Source organism: Garra rufa, chromosome 5 (assembly GCF_049309525.1).
Source record: "Garra rufa chromosome 5, GarRuf1.0, whole genome shotgun sequence".
Lineage (NCBI taxonomy): Eukaryota > Metazoa > Chordata > Actinopteri > Cypriniformes > Cyprinidae > Garra > Garra rufa.
In genome coordinates, this window is record NC_133365.1 from 3,286,388 (window position 1) to 3,313,861 (window position 27,474).

Here is a 27,474-nt window from a genome sequence, read left to right on the forward strand (position 1 = left end):
TATGTATGAATTTCGATTAAAAAAGACCCTTATGACTGTTTTTGTGGTCCAGGGTCATTAAAAATACTAATAATAAGCTTAATAAAAAAATACTACTAACAAAAAATATGTTCAGATCACGTTGTTAGCGCAAATCTCATTCTTTATTATATTATTATTTATTATAAATATAATTTTATTTAATTTATTTTATAATTTTTCTGTCACTGCTTGTGCGTTTATGCTTTGGCAATATTGTATGCAAAACAATAAATGAAATAAATTATTAATAATAATACAAAAACATGATAATAATATCCACCTTGTTTATTTTGTATTGATGCCAAAACACTTCACAACAAGCAAAAAAAAAAAAAAAAAAACAACCTTCAAAACAATAAAGGACAAAATACAAAAAAAAAAAGATAGAAAGTAAAATAAATGAATATATGAACTGAAAAACAAAGAAATAAATAAATATCATAAACCAGAGGGGGAAAATTATACAAGGTTAAACACTGAATACAATTTTTGACTTTTGAATGATTTTTAGTTTTTTATGCCCTTCAAAGACAAAACATAAGAATTATAGTCAACAGAAAGCAATAATAATATTCACACTGTTTTATTTGCCATTTGCAAATTTAATGTGTTTGGATTCCAGTGTTATTCACTTCCAGCTATTTTTAGCTGCACAAAATGTAAAGTTAATTTTACTGCTTAATATTGCAAACTGGTGTGTCTCGCCTTATTATTTTAATGTTTTATGTTAATTATGAACACACTGGGTTGTAGTGCAAACAGTATTACTGTTTACATGACTTTGTTATTCTTCTCGTTACTTTCCTAAGGTGACTAAACCGGAAGTCTCACACATTCACAGAAAACGTTTTCCGCGTTGAAAAATAAGGTAAACGTTGTGGGTTACAATATACGTTTAAAAAATAATTTACTGTAATATAATAATAATAACGCAAAGCAGTAATAATAAAATGCTTTTTGTAGTTGAATGATTAAGTAATGGTTGTGTCAAAAACAGAATTAAAACCACATGAACTGAGCTTCTAAACAATCCTAACTACTTCGATCTTAATCTATAACAACTGAGTGATGATTTGGTTGAATTGGTCGCACTAGTTCACTGAAGCGAACCGTTCGAACGAACCGATTCGCTCAAATGAATCGGACGTCCCCGCGCTCTGTCTTATGCACAAAGCTCCTGCTGTGAGTTTGAATCCATCTCGCGTGTGTGTTTCCGGGTACTGGTTGCTTGTGTTTCCTTGTCATGTGTGTTTGGTGCAGTGTTGTCTTAAACTACTTTATTAGATAGAAGACACAATATTGTATATATAATGTGCCAATATTTGGAGTGTGTAAGAAATGCCTGGAATGTTCTGGAACGGTGCAGTGTGTTTTCTTAGGAAAATTTTCAGCACTGTCAACAGTTACAGGGACGAGTCTTGAGCACTGATCCCACCAAGATAAAGTATTTACATCTGATTTGATTAAGTAAATACGTATTGGGAAAGGCAAAGGTGTCAGTGCATGCTGTGCATACTTTGGGCAATCTGTGTGGGTATTTTACAGGCTTAAAATTCTTGCACCTTAAAAAAATAAAACACCAATTTTAGGTCCAATTTTATATATATATATATATATATATATATATATATATATATATATTTTTTTTTTTTTTTTTTTTTTTTTTTTTTTAAATTTGGCCTAAAATTAAGATTAAAATGTAAACAAACAAACAAAAAATATCCTAAAATAACACTGCAAAATATTTCCACAAAATTTAGTTTATTGCAATCTTAGGATACTTTGTAGAACAAATCCTGCTGCCAAGTGTTGAGAAGCGGATAGTCAGATTAAGGATTATAGGAGGCACAGTTAACAAGATTAAATGGCTGATCAGGGTGTGTAATCTGATACAGCAGATCCTCATACTGCGGTCACAGAGTCACTTAGGTGTTTAAATGTGACCTGACCACAGTTACAGCTCTGTGACACACAGCAGACAGTGTGTGTGTTTATTCCCACACAATTCTTTTGAAATGCATGGGTGTATGTAACCCTGGACCACAAAACCAGCCATAAAGGTCAATTTTATGAAACTGAGATTTATACCTATGAATAAAAAAGCTGAATAAATACGAATTCCATTGATGTATTGTTTGTTAGACACAACTATTTAAAAATCTAGAATCTGGGGGTGCAAAAAAAATCTAAATATTGAGAAAATCGCCTTTAAAGTTGTCCAAATGAAGTTCTTAACAATGCATATTACATATCAAAAATTTGTTTTAATATATTTACGGTAGAAAATTAGCATGAAACATGATCTTAATATGGTTTTAAAACTATAATTTTGACCCAATTTTGATTTTTGGCTTGTCTACTTAAGACTGGGTTTAGTTTAGTTTAGTTTATTAAGATCCCCATTAGCTGCTGCAAAAGCAGTAGCTATTCTTCCTGGGGTCTATAGACTTTAACAGAAAAAATATTCTTATAACATGAAACAATACATTATACAGACAAAATGTGGGGGTTTGTGCTGGGTTTGTGGTCCAGGGTCACATATATGTCACATAGTGCTTACTTTTTGTAAAATGTAACAAGTGTGTATAATTGTGAAAATGAACTCTCTTTTAAGACACTGAGTTAAGATATTCTTGTGGACTATTCTTCGAGTTGCCTTTTGATGTCATTAAACTGACGTTTTATCAGCTGAGATAAACAGCCAATCACAGCAGAGTTTCTTCATATCATGACGTCAGAGAGTAATGTTCAAGGAACCACTTCAGTCACAGTTTTGAGCTAAACTTTGTCCCAGGATAGATGTTGTCACACTGAGATACTGTATGAACTTTCATATGGAGGTCATTCAGAAATATAAGAAGAAGTGATGTATTATCATTGAAGATATTCGGTTTTTAAAAAATAAATCTTGTGGGTTTTTTTTTTTTGCATTCCTTTCTAATTTAAGACAAACAGAAATCTCCATGAAACGCTATCGCCCTCTGATGTCTGTAACATGAACTGCAAAAGTTTATTGCGCAGAATTCATGCAACTTAAAAGGATACCAAGTAAGCAAATGTATAATTTAAGATACTAAAATATTCTTTTAAAGTCACATAAGAAGTAAACACATTGTCCATGCGTGCACATACGTTACCCTTAACCTATATTTGCACTTAAAGTGAGCATACACTCTATTGTACTCGGTCTCTGCAATGAATGTTTTGCTCTCAAAGTGCCACAAGGCAAGATGAAACTTGTAGCCTTCAAATACAAACACAGAGACTCAAACAGCAGTCTGAAAGCCTATACACTTTACACATGCATACTATATGCTTCAAAAATGTATCTTGATATTCAATAGCTTAAAATCACTAATCAAATTGAATTGGTGTGTGTTTTCACGGTTTAGATGTTTGCTTTTTTTTTTTTTTTTTTTAAATGATAATAATTCTGACACTCCCATCACCAATACCTAATGTACAAATACCAAATTTTTTCTTATTTTATATTTAGTCACATTTTAAGGGATTCTATAAAAAAGGAATCTATAATATTAATGAATCAAAAATTCTATTTTTTTATTTAGTCAAATGTGTGTCAAAATTATGTTCTATTGTCATGTAGTCAAGGGCTATTTTTACCTTTTAATTAAAACATTAAATTAAAGGTATTTTATCTCATTCTATTCTATTTTTGCACACTGTAATCTGATATTAAAATAAAGTAAATATTTACTGTTTTTTAAAATAATAATTATTGATAAATTTCTGTCACTTTAGTCGTTTTTTAGTTGCTCTTCAGATATATTTTTATAATTTTTATAATTTGTATTTTTTTAAAAACTCAACTAAATTACTAAAACTTTAAACAAAATTAAAAACAAAACAAAACAGAAAAAAAAAAAAATTAAATAAATAGTATTTGGATTTGTTTGTATTTTTTTCTATTTATCCCCATAGGTTTTTTTTTTATTATATCATAATGTATCTAAAATGAAACTTATTTATCTATTTTTATTACATTATTTAAATTGTATTTAATTACATTTAAAGTTATTTTGTCTTTATATCCTATTGTCTGTTGTCAAATTGAATGTATATCGACATGTTCTTTTAATTAAAAAAAGGAAATGAAAGGTATTTAAAATTTTGTATTGTATTTTATTTAGACTCATTTTTGTCATTTTTTATTCATTTTAAATGGATTTTTAATGGCAATAAAATATTCAGCAGTATTATTATTATTAAAAATGTATTTCTACACTTTAATAATGATACTTTTTAAATATAGTAATGCGATTAAAATGAAACTTATTTATCTATTTATTATTTAATTAAAATTGAATGTATATTGTAATTACTGTACTTAATATACTTAATACTATAAATACTTTTTAAATATTAATACATTTTCATAATCTTTTTTAAATAAAAACCCAACAAAAGTACTAAATCTTTAACTGAAATTAAAAAGACAACAGAAAATACAAAAAATAAATGAATGAAATAAAGTAAATAATTAAAAAAGTATTTTTTTATTTAAATCGACTTTAAATATTTATCTTAAGTATATTTTATTATGATGCCATTTGACGATATTTTCCACTTATTTCAATTCCGTTGTCATCAGTGACATTTAAAGGGACAGTAATATTTGTTTTCTGTCGGTAGCGTAAATGAGGGTCTCTGCCCCTTTAAGGCCCTTTGTAGAGTCGCAGAGAGGCCGAATCTCCAGCTGATCGTCAGTGATTCTCATTCCAGCTCCATCTCATCCACTCGATTCGCGCTCATCTTTGGGCTAACAAGTCCCTTCGAATCCAACATCGGTCTAAACAACCCTCAGATGCTAGAGATAGTTTTCAAAGCATCTTTAGCTGTGTCGCATCTCGCGCGAGGATGATGCCCGGAGCTCGCGCGTCTCTGGATGCAGCGTGTGCGCGCGCGTGTCCTTGAGTTGAGCACCACCAGCATGGGATATTTCTCCATCGCACGGCCGATTGCATCCAAAAACGAAAACACATGGCGATAAAATAAGAGTAAACGCCTGTTTTTGCTCTTTTTATGCGCTGGAGAACACTGCTGGCGCGCCGCCTGTAATGGAGGAGACGAGATGAAAAAGTGAAGGCGTGTTTGGAGAGCAATCTTCATTTGTGTTGTGCACCATCAGTGTTACTGTGAAGATGCCGAGGAGTTTACGCAGGCTGGTGCACCTGGTGCTCTTCTGTCCCTTATCTAAGGGCTTACAGGTAACTTTTTCACTAGAATAATAATGTTTGCCTATATTTTTCCTTCAGAAACCTCATAAAGAATGACAATTAACACAAAAGTACCATGGTTTTACCATGCTTTTGAACACTGCACCATGGAAAATGTTTCCTAGGCATGGTATTACCATGAATACTACGTAAATACCATGATGCATCAATATGGAAGTCATTCAGCACCGTGATAAGATAAACTGGGGCTAGTTGTCACACTTTTTACCTCAGTAAATATCTCAGGGTAGGACATTTTCACCATTTTTGGCCGAAAAAATAAAATATTTTGTAATAACCTGCCCTGGTTATATAGTGTAAACCTGCCATAAAGTACCTTATCACATGCTATTCAGCAATGTAAACAGTGAATATGTTAAAGGCAACATATAAACATATCAAGTAATTTCTACTAGTGAAAATTTTTATTTATTTTTATTTAACCTTTATTTATCCAGGTAAATTGTTTGAGAACCATTTCTCATTTACAAACATGACCTGGCCAAGAGGCTACAGGAATCAATAGGGACATACTGTACAACTGTACATAGACAAACACATGACACACATAGAACAAGCAATTGAATTAAAATAGGTAGACCAAAAAGAATAAAGTGCTTAAATATGTGTGTATAAATATGTTTCATAATTGTCAGCAGGAACAAGAGTCAACTATGTAATTTTGGAGGTTTTGCTTAAAGGTGGAGATTGGGATCAGAGATGTAAGTTTCAGGGTATTTTGTAGTATGTTCCAGTCGTGAACTGCTGCAAAGCGGAAGGCATTACGTCCAAAGATAGTAGAAGTAGGGGGGGTACTAAATTTAATCAAATTACTTGATCTTGTGTGATAGGCGTTATGAGCAGCATGAAGAAGAGATGACAAATAGAGAGGTGTCTTGCCCAGGATTATCTTGTATATGAAGAGAAACCCGCCGGGTATGAAGGGAGGGCCAAAATACATTTGCATAATTGGACTTTTAAAGTCTTTGTGATCCAGTGTGACAACTAGCCCCATTGATCCATATACATGCATACAATCATTGTATATTTCTGAATTTATAAAAGACAAGGTACATAAATCTTATGAAAAATTATCTATCATTTTAATTCTTGTTGTTAATTCCATCGTTAGCTAATCACACACACACACACACACACACACACACACACACACACACACACACAGGGCTGGTCTGAGTGCTTAATGCACACCGTATGCTGACAGTATTTCGGTAGATCCGCACTAAGAGCCCTCTTTCGTAAGTGCACTCACTGTAAGTGCACACTGCGACCGTTTGAAACGGTGTAGGTCAACTCCGTCAGATACATAGCTGAACCCTGCGCTGAAGATGTCACAGATGACAAATGCATCTTTCAGTTCTCTCGTACAAGAGAAGGAAAACAGCAGGGCTTCGACCTGAAGTTAAACAAAAGCACAGTTCCTCAGGTTAAACAGACAACAGAATATTATTAAAGGGATAGTTCAGTACAAAATGAAAATTCTGTTATTATTTACTCACCCTCAAGGTGTTGCAAACGCGTATGACTTTCTTTCCTCTGTAGAACACAAAAGGAAAAATAAGAGTTTTAATAGTGTTTTTTTTCCACATGCAATTGCACTAGGCTTAGAAATATCATAAAAGTGGTTCCTATGACTTGTACTCCATATTGAAAGTCTTCTGAAGCCATACAATAGTTTTATGAAAGGAACAGACTGATATTGAGTTACTGAATCAGTTCAGTTTGTGAACAAACCATTCAGTCTGGAATTAATAACTACAGTTGAAGTCAAAAGTTCACACAAACCTTGTAGAATCTGCAAAACTATGCATTAAGAGCCAGGGGTGAAAACTTTTTGAATTTGAAGATCAGGATATATTTAACTTATTTTGTCTTCTGGGAAACATGCAAGTATCTTCTGTAGCTTCTGAGGGAAGTACAAAATGAAAAAAAAAAATGATATTTAGGCAAAATAAGAAAAATATACAGATTTTCATTCTGTTCAAAAGTTTTCACACCCCCGAATCTTAATGCGTCGTGTTTTCTTCTGGAGCATCAGTGAGCGTTTGAACCTTCTGTAATAGTTGCATATGAGTCCCTCAGTTGTCCTCAGTGTGAAAAGATGGATTTCAAAATCATCATTGTTGGAAAAGTTTCAGATACACAAAATGCTGAAAACCAAAGAATTTGTGGGACCTAAAGGATTTTTCTGAAGAACAGCAGGCAATTTAACTGTTCAGATTCGGAGAAATGTGAAATTACATCACTTGCAGTTAATGGGTGCCATCAGAATGAGAGTCTAAACAGCTGATCCAGTCCATCATCAAAGCATTATAACTTAATATGAGTCAATAATAATGTTTTCTCCAGTAAAAAAGATGTCTCGTCTGAATCAGGAGAGAAATATGTACAGATCAAGCACTGTTTACAGTTTTAAACAATATGTAGGTGGATTTTGATGTGAGAGTACAACAGGAGATTGTCCTTTTTCACTGGAGGAAGCATTATTATGTATTATTAAGTACAATATAAAACATAAAAAAATGTCTTGATGGGTTTGTTTCTTACAAACCTACAGTTTTTCTCTTCAGTTTTTCTGCTGTGGATTATTGTGATGTTTTTATCAGCTGTTTGGACTCTCATTCTGACGGCACCCATTCACTGCAGAGGATCCATTAGTAAGCAGGTGATGTAATGCTTCATTTCTCCAAATCTGACGAAGAAACAAATGCACCTACATCTTGGATGGCATGAGGGCAAGTACATTTTCAGCGAATTTTCATTTTTGGTTGAATTATTCCTTTACAGGTTTCAATGCATGTTTATACGACATGAATGTCTTTTAAAGTGCGCTGCAGTCTTTTTTTGGATTGCGTGTTCAGGCCTTGTTTTCAGCGAGCGCGCACACATAGAGTGAATTTAGGTGTCTAATAACAGTTGTCTGTATCAACAGGCAGTAATCAGATATGTGTGTCTTCACAGAGTCACACAACACAAATGCACGCTCGCTTTCCCACTCCAGCACAGAGAACAGTTGCTGCCTTCGGCATTAAATGCCCTTTTACACCTGAAAACTGTCCAAGAGGCTACGTTTAATCTTGTTGGGACACATGCTAATGACCACTAATATCTCTTTCTGTCACTTTCTCCCACTCAGTCTCTCAAAGTAGCATAAACTCACAGTGCAGATTTTTCGCTAATATACATCTATCTATATATTTATTTATTTTTTAAGAAAAAAAAAAGAAAATGGTTTTTCAAATGACCTTTTAAATGTGCCACATCCCATATGCATTAAACACCCCACCCTGGCATATTCATCATAACGTCATCATAACATTTCATAATGTAATTCAATATATATTTTTTGTACTATATGAAATTTATACCACATGGGCTTTCCGTTTAGATATCTGCTGTCACTGTTCAAAGCAAAACATTTGAGACATAATGTAAATTAATAAATGTTACATTTTCATTTTAAATGCGTATTTAAAAAAAAAAGTCCTTTTGATTTTATATGCAAATTAATCTTACATTTTGCGTCTAGATTTTAAAATATTCATAAATTATGCAAATTCTTATTCAATACTTCATTTAGTTATTTTAAATAAATCTTATATATATATATATATATATATATATATATATATATATATGTGTGTGTGTGTGTGTGTGTGTGTGTGTGTGTGTGTTTACAAATTATGACATAATGTAATTTAAGTTTATATTTTTTTTCAAAATTAATTTTCTGATCTGAATTATGACATATGTTCAAGTATTTTTTTTAAATAAAATAATATTTTAATGTAATTTAAAATTAAATAGTAATTAATTATTTAGTAATTAGTTAGTAATTAAAATGACACTTTCCTTGTATGTTTTACAAATATTTTATGTATTTGGTTTACATTTATTTTTATACATATTTTTTATACATAATTCCTTTCTGTGTAAAACTTAAGATAATTTATTTTATGATTATTTTATAATATATGTAGTCCAAATATGTCAAATATTGAGTTAAGATATAAAAATTGCATGATTTTTACACTAAAGTCACATTGCTAAATTCTGATTTGTATCCAATTTATGTATTTTTAAATGTAGAGCTTATATACAGTTGAGGTCAAAAGTTTACATACACCTTGCAGAATCTGCAAAATGTTAATTATTTTACCAAAATGAGAGGGATCATACAAAATGCATGTTATTTTTTATTTAGTACTGACCTGAATAAGATATTTCACATAAAAGACGTTTACATATAGTCCACAGCTGTGTTTTTTGTTGTTGTTGTTGTTGTTGTTGTTTAGTAATAGTTGTTTGAGTCCCTTGTTTGTCCTAAACAGTTAAACTGCTTGCTGTTCTTCAGAATAATCCTAAGGTTCTTCAGCATTTTTGTGTATTTGAACCCTTTCCAACAATGACTGTATGATTTTGTGATACTTCTTATCACACTGAGGAAAACTGAGGGACTCATATGCAACTATTACAGAAGGTTCAAACGCTCACTGATGCTTCAGAAGAAAACACGATGCCTTAAAAGCCGGGGGATGAAAACTTTTGAACCGAATGAAGATGTGTACATTTGTCTTATTTTGCCTAAATATTATATTTTTTAATTTAGTACTGCCCTTCAGAAGCTACAGAAGATACTTACATGTTTCCCAGAATTCAAAAAGATTTTACCGGCCCAGATCTTAATGCACCGTGTTTCCTTCTGGAGCATCAGTGAGCGTTTGAACCTTCTGTAATAGTTGCATATGAGTCCCTCAGTTGTCCTCAGTGTGAAAAGATGCATCTCTAAATCCTACAGTCATTGTTGAAAGCGGTTCAAATACACAAAAATGCTGAAAAACCAAAGAATTTGTGCAACCTGAAGGATTTTTATGAAGAACAGCAGGCAGTTTAACTGTTCAGGACAAACAAGGGACTCATGAACAACTATCCCTCTTATTTTGGTAAAATAATTAACATTTTGCATATTCTCCAAGATGTATGTAAACTTTTGACCTCAACTGTATGTTATGTGAAATATTGTGTGTATATTTATGTTTATTATGTGTCTCTTTCAGTCCCGTTTACCTGCAGTTAAGGTCAAGTACCTGTTGGTGGCGTGGTTTGGGATTCTGGTGGCCAGCTGGGTGATCTATATGCAGTATTCCTCTTATTCAGAGCTCTGCAGAGGACACGTCTGTACCATGCTCATCGTAAGTAACTGCATCCTCCATAATGCATGAGTTCAGGTGCGCATGCCTTCCCATGAGCGCCATTCCTCGCCACTTTGGAGAAACTAGTCTCGCGTAGCCAGACCTTCAAACTGACGGCTGAAGGTCTGGAATTCATGGCAGCTTTCATTGGCCAAGGCCCGCCTTAAGACCGTTTGATCAACATGTCAAACAACCAATCACAGTTCGTTTCGTTCAACGTCACGTTTCGGCGCGTGGAAATGCCCCCACAACAACAGACTGGCGTGCAACAAGTCAGTCATTGAAATAGCCAGCATTGAAAGATAACAAAGAAGAGGGAGAACAAGCAGTAAGTCAGTAATTTGTTCGCGAACGTTGCAAATGTGTATAACAACAATGGCGCCTGCAAAAGCATGTTTTAGCAAAACGCAGAGTAAATCAGTCTGCGCTTTGTTTCCCGGCGGACCGAAAATAAACGCGACACTCGCGTCTCCCGGAATTCCGGTCAAATTCAACTAATCAGATGACGACTTCGACATTCCTGAAGTGTTTCCAGTTAAGTGTACCATATGCATCAGACGTTCAGCCAACGTTCCGTGGGCGTGACGTCTGAGGCTGAGACTAGGAGAAACCAACATGGAATAGAGAGGATTTGCCTCTTTATCACATTGCAGGTTAAGACAGAGAGTGAGTGTCTGATGATGATTGACAAACACTTCAGTGAGTCCGTACACACAGATGGTGTAATATTTATACTGTTTTGTCTCCAAGCATCTCACTGACAGGAAGTCTTTGCACATAACTGAGAAAATAAGAGAGAGGAACTGGAAAATTAAAAAGAGGAAGCGAGAGAGTTGACAGATCATAATTATGAAAGCCAAATTTAAATATTCACATTTTTATTGTAACAGTAGGCTCATTATGCAGCGTGATTGCGTTTAATCACAAATTCTGCATTCAGGATGTAAACAGAAACCCCTTCAGGAAAGTAGAACTTCCTCTTACTGTGAAGTACATTCACATTAGTAAGATCCACATTAGTATTTTTCTATCCTGTTGCATTTTTTAGTAGAACAATTAGGCTGTTCTTTTCAAAACAACGAAAGTGTATAGTAACTAGTGTGATCAAGCTCCAAAATGATAAAAAGTACCATAAACGTTGGCTTTGCACAGTCTTTTAAAGCCATACAACAGTATTATATAAGGAACAAACCTAGATTTAAAGGAATAGTTCACCCCTAAAAATCTAAAACATTCTGGCATTGTTTACCTGTATGAATTAATTTTTTCTGCTAAACACAAAGAAGATATTGTGAAGAATATAGGTAACCAAACAGTTGATTGTCCCCATTGACTTCCATAGCATAGAAAAAAATACTATGGAAGTCCACAGTTTGGTTACTTACTTACTTTAACCAAAAAGTGTCAGTAAATGATAACACATTTTAATTATTTTGTGAACTATTTCTTTAAGATACTAGTTGCTAAAAAAACACTTTGAGAAACATTTAGTTTTTTTAACGCACTATCTCTTGCAAAAACACATTTGGCTTTCAGAGGCTCTCACACATCTATATATGAGTCAGTGTTGTAATTTAGACGCTTTGTGAGACCGAGGGGAAGCAAAGCCCTTTTCAGCTCAGTTTTGCAACATGCACACATGTAGATATCAGAATTGAAAATGATAAGAAAAAAAAGAGAATGCAGATGAGAAGAAATAATATGCTCGCTTTAGGCATCGTCTGCTTAAGTGCCTGTCCATCATGAAGCCCTCTGTCCTCTGACTGGCCAGTTTGTCCTTTTTTAGGTTGTTTGCACAAGAGTGATAAAACAAGAAAAGATGACGATGTTGTGGTTAATGCCTGTCTGTTTCCTGTGTGTGTCTGTGTTTCAGTGTGATCATTATCGCAGAGGTATTATCTCGGGATCGGTGTGTAAGTCTCTCTGCGAGGAGAAAACACTATCTCTTCAACGCTGTCTTTCAACATCACCAACACACCAGGTAAACACTCAAAAACGCACAGATGCACTACCAGTCAAAAGTTTTTGAACAGTACAATTTTTATTGTTTTTTAAAGAGGTCTCTTCTGCTCATCAAGCCTGCATTCATTTGATCCAAAGTACAGCAAAACTTGTAAAAGTTGTGCTACTTAAAATAACTCTTTTCTATGTGAATATATTTTAAAATGTAATGTATTCCTGTGATTTCAAAGCTGAATTTTTAGCATCATCACTCCAATCATATGATCCTTCAGAAACCATTCTAATATTCTGATTTGTTGCTCAAAAAACATTTATTATGATGAAAACAGCCGAGTAGATTTTTTTCAGGTTTCTTTGATAAATAGAAAGATCAGAAGAACAGCATTTATCTGAAATAGAAATCTTTTGTAACATTACAGATGTCTTTATAATCCCTTTTGATCAGTTTAAAGCATCCTTGCTAAATAAAAGTATTGATTTATATAATTTCTTTCAAAAAATAAATATGTACTAAACTGTTTAAAAATGTTTCTTGAACAGCAAATCAGCATATTAGAATGATTTCTGAAAGATCATGTGACACTGAAGACTGGAGTAATGATGCTGAAAATGTAGCTTTGATCACAGGAATAAAATTGTAAAATATATTCAAATAAAAAACAGTTATTTTAAACAGTAAAAATATTTCAAAATTGTACTGTTTTTGCTGTATTTTAGATCATATAAATGCAGGCTTAATGAGTAGAAGAGACGTCTTTAAAAAACGTTACAAATCTTACGGTTCAAAACTTTTGACTGGTAGCGTAAATGATTCGCACAAAAAATTTCAGGGTCATATTTAAATGAAAAAATACCAAAAAAATCATTTTGTATTGCATTCATTTTTCATAACAGTTTTATTGCCAAAAGAGAAAATGCATTTAAACATTTTACTCTATATTTACTTTTTAAAAATAATTCTCATTGGTGATTCCCAATAATGCAAAATAATAATATATTTAGCTATATTTTTTTTTTTGTTCATTTTAATTCATTTTTAGTATTATTAAACACATAATTTTTTTCTTTTTTGGTCACAATGTAAAAAATGCATATATATATATATATATAATTACATCTGGCACACATAATATCTATTCATATATAATATACTACATTGCAGATATATAGTGCTGTGTGGAAGGAGAAAGCCGTATTGGTGAAGTGTGGTATTGAAGAGAGTATGAGAGGAGAAAACGGTCCTGATTCTCCACTACGGCATGACAACAACCTCTATGATAAACCTAGCCGTGGAACGTCCATGGATGAATTCAGAGCGATGCTGCATTCCTTTCTCAAGGTCTTTTTGTCCATTTCCTTCTTTTTTCACATTATACACAAATATAACAATAAATCAGACCTGTAGTTGACACCGAAACCAATTTGATACTCGAGCTGAAGAACGCTTGTCCTTTAATTCTAGATATAGCAAAAATATTATCTCAATATTTTTCCATCTTTTGAAGTTCCAACAGTGAGTGGATGTCCCAATATTTATGCATTTAATTTGAACCATTATGTTACTCTAAAAGCCATTGTTTTTAAGTAGATTCAAAATGTTTCCAGAGTTTTTCAGTAAACAACGATTTGCATATGTTATTTAATCATTTTGATTGATTAAAAGAAAGCATTTTAATACTTTAGAAACAAATGTGACCCAAATGAATCATTGATTCAACTTTCTGAACAGGACAGTTTAAAATGATTCACTAAAATGAATTGAACTTATCAACTCTAATGCCATCTTTGTCAATGTAAGACATATTGCAATGATTTTCAATTTTGATTAACTGAAATCCCCAATCAAATGTTTATCATGAATATTCACTCTTATCACCCAGCCCTCGTTATGACTGATATTGGAGATGTTTATGTCCTGCTTACTAAAGCAGAAACGGATCTAAGACATTCTTACCCTTTCTGAGCTTTCGGCTCTTCCTCAAGGTCCCCTGTAGGAGGGTGAAAATGGAGAGAGAGCGCAGGGGAGGGAGTGGGGTAATAGGGAAGAGAAGCCAAAAATAACTGAAGGAGCTTGAAAAGGTCACAGCCAGAACAATACACTCACTCTCAGTGTCACGGGGGAGAACAACACTAACACACACACTTAAACACAATCCACACAAAGTGCTGTAAATGGCTGTGCACACTTCAGTATGCATACATAATGCTGATAAAGACTGTACTTAAAGATCTCATGAAATAAAAATGAGTTGTGTAGTTTGTAGTCCATTTAAGTTAGTGTTGAGGCCAATCTGTATGCTAGTGTATTTACCCCTTATTTCCCAGGAAAACAATCCAAAAATATTGACATTAATCTCATACAGAGATGCATATGTAGAATTTTCTCCAATAAAATGCTATTTAGAACGAAAACATCCCCTTCCCCTAAATTATAAATACCACCCACTTTTGACTGGAAACAGAAAGTAGTAAATCATAGTTCATGACCGTGACGTAAGATAAAGGTTATTGATGGCATTTTTTTTTTAAAGAACAAGCTGTTCAATGCCCCTACCCCCAATGAAGTGCAGGATAAATAAATAATATTTAGTCTATAAAGGTCTAAAAATCTCTTTCTTCCTGTTCCATTCATTCACAGGACAGTGTTGGTGAGCAGTCATCTCTTAGCACTCTTGTAACTCGTGTGATTTCACTGGCGGATGTCAACAGCGATGGAAAAGTTTCATTAGCGGAGGCGAAATCCGTCTGGGCTTTGCTTCAGATCAATGAATTTGTTTTAATGGTGGCACTGCAAGATAAAGAACACGCTCCACGCTTGCTGGGCTTCTGCGGAGACCTTTATGTGACTGAACGTGTGGCACACAGCGCCCTCTTCAGACTGGAAGTGCCTGGTTGGCTGCAGCCAGTGTTTCCCGAGGCGCTGGGCGTCGCTCTAAACCAGTGGCTCGCTCCTGCATGGCCCCGCAGAGCCCGAATCACCATCGGACTACTAGAGTTTGTTGAAGAGGTATTCCATGGCGTATACGGAAGCTTCTACATTTGTGACGCAAGCCCAAGACGGGTCGGCTATAATGCGAAATACGACTTCAAAATGGCAGACCTTCAAAGCGTAGCATCGGAGGCAACTGTCAAGGGGTTCCTTCGAGGGAGGACTTGCGAGGCAAATGCCGACTGCACTTACGGACGGGATTGTACCGCAACGTGCGACCGATTGGCAAGGCAGTGCAACGTGGAGGTGGTGCAGCCCAACTTGGCCAAGGTGTGCGCGCTCCTGCAAGACTTCCTGCTCTTCGGAGCGCCGTCAGACCTGAGGGAAGACCTGGAGAAACAGCTACGCACCTGTGTGACTCTAAGCGGACTGGCCTCGCAGATGGAGGTGCATCATTCCCTTGTTTTGAACAACCTCAAAACGCTACTGTGGAAGAAGATCTCAAATACCAAGTACTCTTGAGACCGTCATAGGATGATCAAGAGAAAGGAAATGGGGAGCAAGAGAACAGATGGACACTTCCAGAGAACAAAAGTGGGGTCAGTACAGTTGTTTCAGGAGGGCTAACAGAATAGCTGAACTCTGCCAGCCACTACGGACTACAAATTTGTCGAACTTCAATTGTGAACATGGGAAGTTGGTGAATGCAAGTTCAGAAAAAAGCATATGCTACATCTCCACCTTCTGATTTAACAACTCATTTGAAGAACCTTAAACCTTATAGAAACACCTACGGAACACTCATTTTGCTCTGGCCAAAAGGCCCAAGGTGAAGACCGTCCAATGGAAACAAAGACAACTGAAAGACATTTCTTCGACCATGCAGCCCCTTGCCAAATGGGTCCTTTTTTTGATGGATGTTTGGTTAAGGATCTGGGCTGCAAGCACAAGGATAGTAGAGCCATTTCCAAGTAAAAGAAACCTAAGGAGTTTCCAAAAGGATGGTCTTGCTCTGCATCCCCTGTCTCTTTTACTTTAGTGACTCAAATAAAGACCCTTTAACCCTAACAGAAAAACCTTCGGAACAGTCCCTTTTTCCTCTTGCCAAAATATCCAAGTTGTTCATCAGAGAAAACCATCTGGAGGACATTTTTATCCCCTTCCCAAATAATGTGAGTCCTGCTTGGTGGACTTGTGGGTAATGATCTGGGGTGCAAGCACAAGGATAGGAGGGTCAGTTCCGAGATGCAACCAAGGAAATAGGAGTTTTGAGAGGATGGTCTTGCTTTACATCAGGGGTCTCCAAACTCGCTCCTTGGGGGCTGGTGTCCTGCTCCAACTTGCCTCAACACACCTGCCTGAAAGATTCTTGCATGCCTAGTAAGACCTTGTTTAGCTGGTTTAAGTGTGTTTATATGGGGTTGTAGCTGAACTCTGCAGGACATCAGCCCTCCAGAACTGAGTTTGGAGACCCCTGCTCTACATCCACATCGTCTATTTTACTTGAGTGAATCCCCTGAAGACCCTTTAACCCTATAGAAACACCTTCAGAAGAATCTTTTTCCTTTGGCTGAAAGCTTTTGAGGTGAAGTTAGAATGTCCAGTTAGGAACAAAATAAACTAGAGGACATTTACTTTACGGGGCAGCCCCTTCCCAAATGAGTCCTTCTTGCTGAACTTTTGGTTAAGGATATGGGCTGCAAGCACAAGGATAGTAGGGTCAGTTCCAAGAAATAACCCAAGGAAGGGAGAGCTTCAGTGGGGATGTGTGAGGTGTGTTTATTTAGGGTTGTAGCTAAACTCTGCAGGACACTGGCCCTCCAGGACCAAGTTTGGAGACCCCCTGCTCTACATCCACACCCTCTATTTTAGATGAGCGACTCCCTTTAAAAACCCTATAGCACTATTGATACAGCTTCATAAGAATCTCTTTCCTTTGGCTGTAAGGTCCATGGTAAAGGTATAATGCCCAATTAGGAACAACTAGAGGATATTTATTTGACCGTGCAAACTCCGCAGGACACTGGCCCTCCAGGACCAAGTTTGGAGACCCCTGCTCTACATCTTTACCTTCTATTTCACTTGAGCGACTCCCCTGAAGACCCTTTATCCCAAGGGTGCCCAAACATGGTCCTGGTGGGCTGCTGTCCTGCAGAGTTTAGTTCCAACCTTAATTAAACACACCTCAACCAGCTAATCAAGCTTTTACTAGGAATACTAGAAACCTCCCGGCAGGTGTGTTAAGGCAAGTTGGAGCTAAACTGTACAGGACATCGGCCCTCCCGGACCAAGTTTAGGCACCCCTGCTTTAACCCTATAGAAACACCTTCAGATGAATCTCTTTCCTTTGCCTGAAAGATCCAAGGTGAAGTTAGAATGTCCAGTTAGGAACAACTTATTTGACCGTGCAACCCCTTCCATAAATTAGTCCTTCTTGGTAAACTTTGGTTAAGGATCTGGACTGCAAGCACAAGGATTTTAGGGGTCAATTCCAAGAAGTAACCCAAGGAAAGTATTGTGTATTGTGAGTTTCAGAGAGGATGGTCTTTGCTCTACATTAGGGGTCTTTAAACTCGGTCCTGGAGGGACGGTGTCCCTCAGAGTTTGAACTTGGAGCTAATCTCTGCAGGACACCGGCCATCCAGGACCCAGTTTGGAGACCCCCACTCTACATCCACACAGTCTATTTTACTTGAGCGACTCCCCTGAAGACCCTTTAACCCTATAGAAACACTTTCAGAAGAATCTCTTTTCTTTGGCTGAAAGGTCCAAGGTGAAGTTAGAATGTCCAACTAGGAACAACTAGAGGACATTTATTTGACCATGCAACCCCCTTACAGAATGAGTCCTTGTTGGTGAACCTTTGGTTGAGGATCTGGGCTGCAAACACAAGTATAATAGGGGTCAATTTCAAAAAGTAACCCAAGAAAAGAGTTTCCAAGTGGAAGGTCTTGGTCTACACCCACAACACTCTCAAGCAAGACGTGCAACTTTTGGTTGCAACAGCAGGATTGTTCCTCGGACTCTCCTTTGAGTTGCTTCTTGAAGGATAAACTACAGCCACGCCTGTTTTAACTTTCAGCACGGAAGAAGAGGGATCATTAGCAATGTTTGAAAGCACCCTTCCTTTGAAGTCAGGAAATGTCGTCAACACTGAATTCATGAAATGGCAATGAGTGTTTGTTGTGTTTGTGTGTGTGTGTGCTTGGAAGGATACTTTTTTCTTTTCTTTTTTTCAGCGGTCTAGAGCATTCGTGATGGGATTTGTGAGATTACTTACTGTGTTTCTCAGGGTTTGTGTGTTTATGTCTGAATGTGTTTAGAAAAAGCTTACTATTAACATTAAGCCTAGATGAAATGGAATTATGGTGTCACGTTAAACAGAAAGTACTCCGTTTGAGGAATCACAGTCTAGTGATTATGTGCAGGGATATAAACCTGAAAGTGTGTGTGCATACTATAAACACATCTCCTTGACTCACAGTAGGATTTCTAAACAGCTCTTACACTAGCATAAAAAATCAAATCGCAAATTGCATTTCATTAATACTAAACATCAGGCACATTCCTCAAATAACCAACCAGAAGTACGAAGTGCACATTTACAAACCTTCTGTTTCCTCTTTTCACTTTCAAGATCATTTGTAAGAATGATCTTGAAATGTAGTTCTTGCACAGATTCACATACACGTATGTGATTTTCAAGTTGATTTTCTGTCTTCTAGCGTGCATTAGGCTTTAGTACAATTTCACATTATGAATGAAGTGGTTTTATGTACAATTAAGTCATGTTTATCATTTTATTTTGCGCTTCGTTAAGGAGAGCAGCACAAAATGCTAATTTATTTTACCTCCATCAATTTGTTCAGCTATTATTCATTGAAGAGTAAATGTTTGAAACCTAAATTGTGCGTATGTGTCTTTTTTTGGTTTTTGTTAAGCACAGGTACACAAAGTACAGCACTTGTTCGAAGGACAAACACAACAGCGGGTATCCTTTTACCCGACCTTTAGAAAGAAACAAGGAATCAGCATATATTAGTCCAGGGAGGCCTCCCAAAACCACCTCACCTTTAAAAGGACACATTACTTACAAGACCAAAACATGTAAATTCACATGCTGGACAAACCTCAAACAAGCTATAATTTATTTATTTATTAATGGTACTAATAAACAAATTCATCACGTTTCATAAAATATGCTATAATTAAACACAATATTATAGCATAGCTTATTTTATAAATTAAAACAACAAAAAAGAAGTCTCTTCTTAACAGATAATCAAAATTTACAGAGAGTTTATTTTGTGTAACTGACTAGTTGACCTGTCCTTCAAAATATAGATTATTAAATGGATTATTGATTTGAGTAAAACAATTGTACAGTTTTGTGTCTTGTTAAAAAAATAAAGAATAAAGTGTCATGCATTAATGTGGGTGATGATTAGATGATCTTGTTCAGATGTACTCCATCTTGGCCCAAAAAGCAGGTGGAGTTCAACACTTGCTCCATATGGTTTGTCACATTTCTGAAATTATTAAAGCAAAATGAAGATTAAAGCGATGCTCCGTTTTTGAGAACATAAAAATACTCACAAAATGCTAAACACACAGGTTTCATCGGCAGAAGAGATCACTTTTTTGTTGCATTTTCTGCACTAATTTGAGGGAACATTTATTTTTGACACCATTTAACCCTGATGAATTAAATATTTAGTAGTCTTTATATCTTTGTATCTACAACATCTACATTAAATACTTTAAAAAGTTTGCATTTGTGCATTTTTTGAGGATCATATTTGATACACCAGGCTTTTATGACACATATAGTGTCATCTAGTGAGAATATAGAGTTCATACTATTTTAATCAGACCCAAACTAAGTAAAATTATGCAATTTGGTGCTGTTGCTAATATATATACGGCCAAAAAGTAATTCTGAAATTCTTATTGCTTGAAAATGAATTAGTTCTTTATAACAGTATAACAGACTACTTACATTAACTGCAAAGAAATGTCAGTAACATGATTTTTCTAAAAACTGATGTATGGATAATCACGTAAACCTAAGCTGCTTTAGTCCAGTAAGTGTTTGTCTTAAAATATTACTATTAAAATAAATAGCTCATAAATAGTGTGTAAAAAGTTGTATGGAAACAGGAAAGATTGGTCTACACTATCAGTCAAAAGTTTTTGAACAGTACAATTTTTTATGTCTTCTAAAGAAGTCTCTTCTGCGCACCAAGCCTACATTTGTTTTATCCAAAGTATAGCAATAACTTTAAAATAATTGTTTTCTGTTTGAATATATTTCAAAATGTAATTTATTCCTGTGATTTAAAGCTAAATTTTTTGCATCATTACTCCAGTCACATGATCCTTCAGAAATCATTCTAATTCAAAACAGCTGAGTAGAATTTTTCAACGTTTCTTTGATGAATAGAAAGTTCAAAAGAACAGCATTTATCTGAAACAGAAATATTTTGTAACATAATAAATGTTTTAGTCATCACATATGATCAATTTAAAGCATCGTTGCTAAATAGAAGTATTCATTTCTAAAATTTCTCCCTTCAACGGTTTTAAATTTGATCATACAGTTTTCAAATTGAATAATATTAAGAATCGCAGCAAATCAAAATATTTGAATGATTTCTGAAGGATCATGTGACACTGAAGACTGGAGTAATGATGCTGAAAATTAAGCTTTGATCACAGAAATGAATTACATTTTAAAATATATTTAAATAGAAAGCAGTTATTTTAAATAGTAAAAATATTTCACAATATTACTGCTTTTGCTGTATTTTTAACCAAATAAATGCAGGTTTGGTGAGCAGTAGAGACTTATTTAAAAACAAAAAATCTTACTGTTCAAAAACTTTCGACTGGTAGTGTATTTAAACTTTCTCTTTTTGTTAGGTCTTAAAGATAAGGCTAAGAGCCAATCTCACAGCATTCACATCCCTGCTTGAAACAGGGTCTCATGCTGGTTTGTAGGGGCTGTCATTAATACTTTGCACTGTGGAATTATAGGTACAAAGTGTAGTTTCTAGCGCCATTCTGCTCTTTGCTTCCTCATGACACAGACACAGCACATTCAGCTGTGCTGCAACGCCTCGAGGAGCAACTAAAGCTCTTGTGTGTGAATGTTTAAACGAAACTTACTACTGCAGCTTGCTGCAGAGTCGATCTTTGACCTCTGTTCAATTCACATGAAGTGCAGCTCTATTTTATCCATCCCTTGTGTCTGTTTTGGGTTAATGAGTCACATAGTTGCAAAAAAAAAAAAAAAAACATGTTGGAATCTACAATACTCAAATACAAAGAAACATTAATGTGGAATAAGGGAGTACATCGAAAGGGATTCATAGAGTAACATGGGAACTAACACACTCAGAGGTCTGGGTTGGGATATCCGGCCTCGTTCCAAGCCCCCGGTCCACCATACAGGACGGCAGGGTCGATCGCAAGCCAGTTTCTTTCTGCCCACTTTTAGCACAACACTGGCATCACTGCCAGAGTTACGTCTCATGGGGCAAAAACCCAAAGAACACACAAACTACACACCTCACTACACAAGACTGCACACATGGTGGGTAGCTCAAGTGACACATCATGCTAGACTTCATCAAAAACATATTTTTCTGATTTGTATATATTTATAAAGCAGTTTTATTATATTAATTGATAGATTAAGTAGAATAGTTTTAGTATACTTTTTTAAATTTGCAAAATGCTAATTATTTGACCAAAATGAGAGCGAACATACAATACACTGCAAAAAATGCTTTTCTTACTTAGATTTTTTGTCTTGTTTCCAGCCAAAATGTCTAAAAATTCTTGAAACAGGAAGGATTTTCTAGACAAGTAAAAATTTGTGTCTTGTTTTTAGTAAAAACAAGTCAAAATTAGGTGAGTTTTTGCTTAAAACAAGCAAAATAATCTGCCAATGGGGTAAGAAAAATAATCTAGTTGTCTGCTTGAAATAAGATTTTTTTTCTTACCCCATTGGCAGATTATTTTGCTTGTTTTAAGCAAAAACTCACTTAATTTTGACTTGTTTTTACTAAAAACAAGATAATAATTTTTACTTGTCTAGAAAATCCCTCCTGATTCAAGATTTTTTTGATATTTTGGCTGGAAACAAGACAAAAAATCTAAGTAAGAAAAGCATTTTTTGCAGTGATGTTGTTTTTTCAGCATTTTTGTGTATTTGAACCCTTTCCGACAATGACTGTATGATTTTGAGATCCATCTTTTCACACTGAGGACAACTGAGGGACTCATATGCAACTATTACAGAAGATTCAAACTCTCACTGATGCTCCAGAAGGAAAAATAATGCATTAAGATCCGAGTGTGAAAACTTTTGAACAGATTGAAGATGTGTACATTTTTCTTATTTTGCCTAAATATCATGTTTTTTTTTGTTAGTTTTTTTTCATTTAGTACTGGCCTTCAGAAGTTACATAAGATACCCAGAGGACAAAATAAGTTGAATTTACCCTGATATTCAAATTCAAAAAGTTTTCACCCCCCAGCTCATAATGCATTGTGTTTCCTTCTGATGCATCAGTGAGCATTTGAACTTTCAGTAATAGTTAGTTTGTCACTAAAAAAGTATGTTAAATGTACTGTTTTAAATGTTTTTGTACAGATAATATACTATTAACCTAATATTCATTTTTTTTACCTCTCTTATCACCTTGAAATGTCTTTAAGATTTACTTCTGCAAAAAGTACTAACTTATCATTCAACATATTTTAAGGTGTAACATAATTAGTCCTTCAGCAGAGACCTTTAAAATATTCCTGACAAACTAAACCCTTACCTGATGGTGGTTTCCAAACAGAAAGAAAAGGTTCTTCATTCAGGGCCTGTAGTAGAATAAAAGCATACTTATATATTTATTTCTTCTTTTTTTGTGTGTAAATCAAACCCCTCACAACTACAGCGGGTTTAGTTCCGTCTGTGGTTCCAGATCTTTCCACTGTGATTGACAGCAACGAGTGTCAACGTTGCGCGCTCACGCCCCCTACTGACACGAGCACGCTACTGTAACGCGCGCTGCGTCAACTCAAGGTGTATCCAATCCAAGAATTAAAATAACACCCACAGTACTAAAATAAGACAACTCAGATTTTTAAGAGTTAACGTGCATATTTAAGGTCGTTTGCACTGCACAGCAACGTTTTTTATGCTTTATTAAATCAATGCCATAAGAACAAGAGGTATTACACATGATCGTATACAGTATTATTAAAGAAAATACGTGTACTGTATACGTTATATAATTGTATATATGAAAATTTCAAACATATCAGTTATGATAAAGGTTGGATTACACGTCAGAACGTCGTGCATTTTAACTTTTTGGGTTCACATAACAGGTAATCAGTGGAAATGTATTAAGAAAAACAATAAATATTTAGTTTGAAGTCATTGGATTTCACATTTTTTAATTATGTGGGACCATCTTTAGTTCTGTATGGAAGCCTGTTGCCACCAGAAAATAAAAAAAGGTAATTTCTTTTTGACTTTTTTTCCCTCACAATTTTGACTCTTACAGTTGTGCATATCTCGCAATACTGACTACTTTAAAATTTAAAATAAATCAATTAATTCTGAGAAGAACAGTCTGAATTGTGAGATGAAAAATACCTTTTTAATTAAATAGCATTTACCTTTTTAATTAAATATAATAATTAAGGGAAAAACCTGCATTGTGAGATGGAAACTTAGAAATTTGAGAAAAACATTTATATTGTTGAATATAAACTTATTTTTCTTTAAATTTCTGAATTTTCATCTTGCAGTTCTGAGAGAAAAAAAAATGAGAAAAAAGTCAGAACTGTGAGAAAGTTGCAATTACCTTTTTATTCCATGGCAGAAACAGGAATCCATAGTTCTAGTTCTAACTTTTTATGTACTGAACTTTAATCAAAATAACACATTAATATGTCTGAATTTTAACTGCAGTTACTTTTTGCACTTATATTTCCACTGAACTTTTTATGTGAGGCCAACATACATAAACACAAACTTGAGTAGAGATGTTGAGGCTCGTTGACCTGCCTCATTCTGAGGCTGAAATACCCTTGAGAAGCTCCACCTGTCTCCTCTTGTCCTTTGCTCTGTTAATGGTCATTTTAAACAGCCGGCAGTACATCTCCATGGCAACAGGGGTGTCGTCGTTGCCGGGCACTGGGTAGGTGATGAGACTAGGGTTACAGTTAGAGTCCACAATCCCGATTGTGGGAATATTCATTTTGGCCGCATCCCGGACGCCGACGTGCTGCTGGAAAACGTTATTGAGCGTGGAGAAGAAAACAATGAGGTCCGGCAACCGGACGCCGGGGCTGTACTGGATGGGGGCGTTTGTGAGCAAGCCTCCCTTCCAGTAGCGTGTGTGAGCGTATTCGCCGCACTCTCGTGCTGTCGTCTCTATCAGCTGACCGAACTGCCGCCTGCGGCTGACGAACAGGATGATGCCGCGGCGGTACGCCACGTGAGCTGCGAAGTTCAGCGCCTGCTGGAGGTGTTCTACAGTCTTCTCCAGATCAATGATGTCTGTGTCCAGACGAGAACCAAACAGGTACGGTTCCATCAGCCTAGATAGAGAAACACACAATAGCTTTCAGAAAAACTGAATTTTTGAATATACACTACCAGTCAAAAGTTTGTGAACTGTAAGATTTTTAATGTTTTTAAAGATGTCTCTTCTGCTCACCAAGCCTGCATTTATTTGATTCAAAATACAGCAAAATCAGTAATATTGTGAAATATTTTTACTATTTAAAATAACTGTTTTTTATTCGAATATTTTTAAAAATGCAATTTATTCCTGTGATCAAAGCTGAATTTTCAGCATCATTACTCCAGTCTTCAGTGTCACATGATCCTTCAGAAATCATTCTAATATACTGATTTGCTGCTTATTATATATTAATATTATTAATATTTAAAACAGTTGAGTTATTTTTTTTCCAGGATTCTTTGATGGAATCCAAAGATGAGCATTTATTTGAAATAAAAAGCTTTTGTAACATTACACACTATACTATTCAAAAGCTTGGAGTCAGTATAATTTTTGTTTTTGAGAAAGAAATTACAGAAAGTAATACTTATTTAGCAAGGATGCTTTAAATTGATCAAAAGTGATGATAAAGACATTTATAATGTTACAAAAGATTTCTATATCAGATAAATGCTGCTCTTCTGAACTTTCTAATCATCAAAGAAACCTGAAAAAAATTCTACTTAGCTGTTTTCAACATCATAAAAATAATAAGAAACGTTTTTTGAGTAGCAAGTCAGAATATTAGAATGATTTCTGAAGATTCATGTGACTGGAGTAATGATGCTAAAAATTCAGCTTTGAAATCAAAGGAATAAATTACATTTTAAAATATATTCAAATAGAAAACTGTTATTTTACTAGTAAAAATATTTCACAATTTTACAGTTGAGGGCAAAATGAAGGCTTGGTGAACAGAAAAGACTTCTTTAAAAGAACATGAAAAATCTTACTTTTCAAAAACATTTGACTTTGGAATATATATTTAAAAGCATATTAGAATGATTTCTGAAGGATCATGTGACACTGAAGACTGGACTAAAGAAAATTCAGCTTTGACATCACATGAATAAACTACATTTTAAAATATATTCACACTGAAAATAGTTATTTCATATTAAAATAATATTTCACAATTTTACTGTTTTTGCTGTATTTTTGATCAAATGAATGCAGCCTCAGTGAGCTATGCATTTAATGTCAATGACTCACCTATGCCGGCAGCCTTTTTTGTGTCCAAGATGGACACGGGCTTCAAACAGGTCCTTTATAGTGAAGAGCTCAGACAAGTGGAAATAGTCCGGTTGAGTGAGTGGGAAGTTCAGGATCTTCTCTGTGGCAGCTGAACATGTAACAAACATATAAAAACAAATTATGAGCTATGAATAAATATTATGTTACAATCTCTTCATAAGAATCAAGTTTTTTTTATAGAGCTTTTTTCATAACATGTTTACTGCTTTACGGAAAATAGCGCATATATCAGGCAATAATAAATTATGACAATGATCATCCACATGCAAGAGACCCACATCCTAAAAATTAAAAATGATGCTTTATGTTTTTAAAAATTATTATAGGTGTAATAATATTGAGTTTAGATTAAATTACAGATTACATAATATCATTTTATTTATTTTTACATTTTTAAATTAATTGTTTTATGTACTATTAGTCTATTTTAACATTTTAAACATGTTTAAAAAATATTTTTTTGCTTTTTCTCTATACATTTCAACGACCCCTTGCACTTCCCTGTGTCCTGGGACACATGCATATTCTGTATGCATGTGTCATAATCACTTCATCATTATATATCAATATCATTCTTACCGTTGTCTGTCGGTGCTGGCGGTGATTTGACTGCAGCTGCTGTGGAACTGAATGTCTGTCCATGACATGAGAACACAGCAGAGGCCAACCGAGGGCCCCGGAGAACCTGCCTTACTGAAATCAATCATATTCAATGTATTTATTAAACAAAACATACATACATGTTTATTTAGAAAGTCATTACAAAATCTCGATGGTCACGTTATGTATTATATAATTGCAAATCACAAGCAGGACTATATATTATAATCGTATTCATTTTCACTATTATACATTTTACATCATAAAATATACTTTGTACATTAACATTAAATAAAAACACGTTTTATTTCACCTCCAGTTAAGACGCCCGCTGCCATGTTTCCGTTCGAGCTCCGCCCACTGAGTGTAAGACTGCAGAGGATTGTGGGTAATGTTGTTCATACGCTGAATTAAAACCGTTGCATTGAAGACCGCACGAACTACAAGTACCACAACGGCCCCAGTGATTGAAACGAATCAAAACTTTATTGAAGAAACCGGTGTCAGTTTGAGTACAACGAATACTTTAAATAACATAAATAAAGAACGCTGGATAAAATTAGCGTTTGGAACAGAGAGACAAGTGAAACCAAACATAAAACGAGAACAAATATTCTAAAATATACTTCATATTTATATATTCATATTCTCCTGAACGTGAGAACCTCGTTTTCATT

The 27,474-nt window shown here is 34.8% G+C and overlaps 2 protein-coding genes, 1 long non-coding RNA gene and 2 other non-coding genes across 5 annotated transcripts; 1 reads left to right on the forward strand and 4 right to left on the reverse strand.

Moving 5' to 3' along the window:
* The first annotated feature begins 4,720 nt into the window (after positions 1–4,720).
* Positions 4,721–19,408, forward strand: dipk1b (divergent protein kinase domain 1B). Its single transcript, XM_073840698.1, has 5 exons — positions 4,721–5,249; positions 10,337–10,471; positions 12,345–12,452; positions 13,596–13,772; positions 15,072–19,408. Exons 1-5 carry the CDS (start codon positions 5,184–5,186, stop codon positions 15,882–15,884), a joined length of 1,299 nt encoding a protein of 432 aa, XP_073696799.1. The 5' UTR covers positions 4,721–5,183; the 3' UTR covers positions 15,885–19,408.
* A 90-nt stretch (positions 19,409–19,498) lies between these two features.
* On the reverse strand, positions 19,499–23,341 carry LOC141335287 (uncharacterized). The gene is made up of 3 exons (XR_012355608.1): positions 23,198–23,341; positions 21,531–21,612; positions 19,499–19,891 (listed from the first exon to the last, which is right to left on the reverse strand). It is a non-coding gene; the product is annotated as an uncharacterized lncRNA (long non-coding RNA).
* LOC141335918 (small nucleolar RNA SNORA17) lies at positions 21,356–21,493 on the reverse strand. Its single transcript, XR_012355657.1, has one exon. It is a non-coding gene; the product is annotated as a small nucleolar RNA SNORA17 (small nucleolar RNA).
* Positions 21,776–21,905, reverse strand: LOC141335919 (small nucleolar RNA SNORA17). The gene has a single exon (XR_012355658.1). It is a non-coding gene; the product is annotated as a small nucleolar RNA SNORA17 (small nucleolar RNA).
* A 212-nt stretch (positions 23,342–23,553) lies between the features above and the next one.
* Positions 23,554–27,149, reverse strand: mrps2 (mitochondrial ribosomal protein S2). Its single transcript, XM_073840536.1, has 4 exons — positions 27,111–27,149; positions 26,777–26,890; positions 26,156–26,285; positions 23,554–24,977 (listed from the first exon to the last, which is right to left on the reverse strand). The coding sequence occupies exons 1-4, from the start codon at positions 27,133–27,135 to the stop codon at positions 24,443–24,445; spliced, it is 804 nt and encodes a 267-aa protein (XP_073696637.1). The 5' UTR covers positions 27,136–27,149; the 3' UTR covers positions 23,554–24,442.
* Positions 27,150–27,474: the final 325 nt, after the last annotated feature.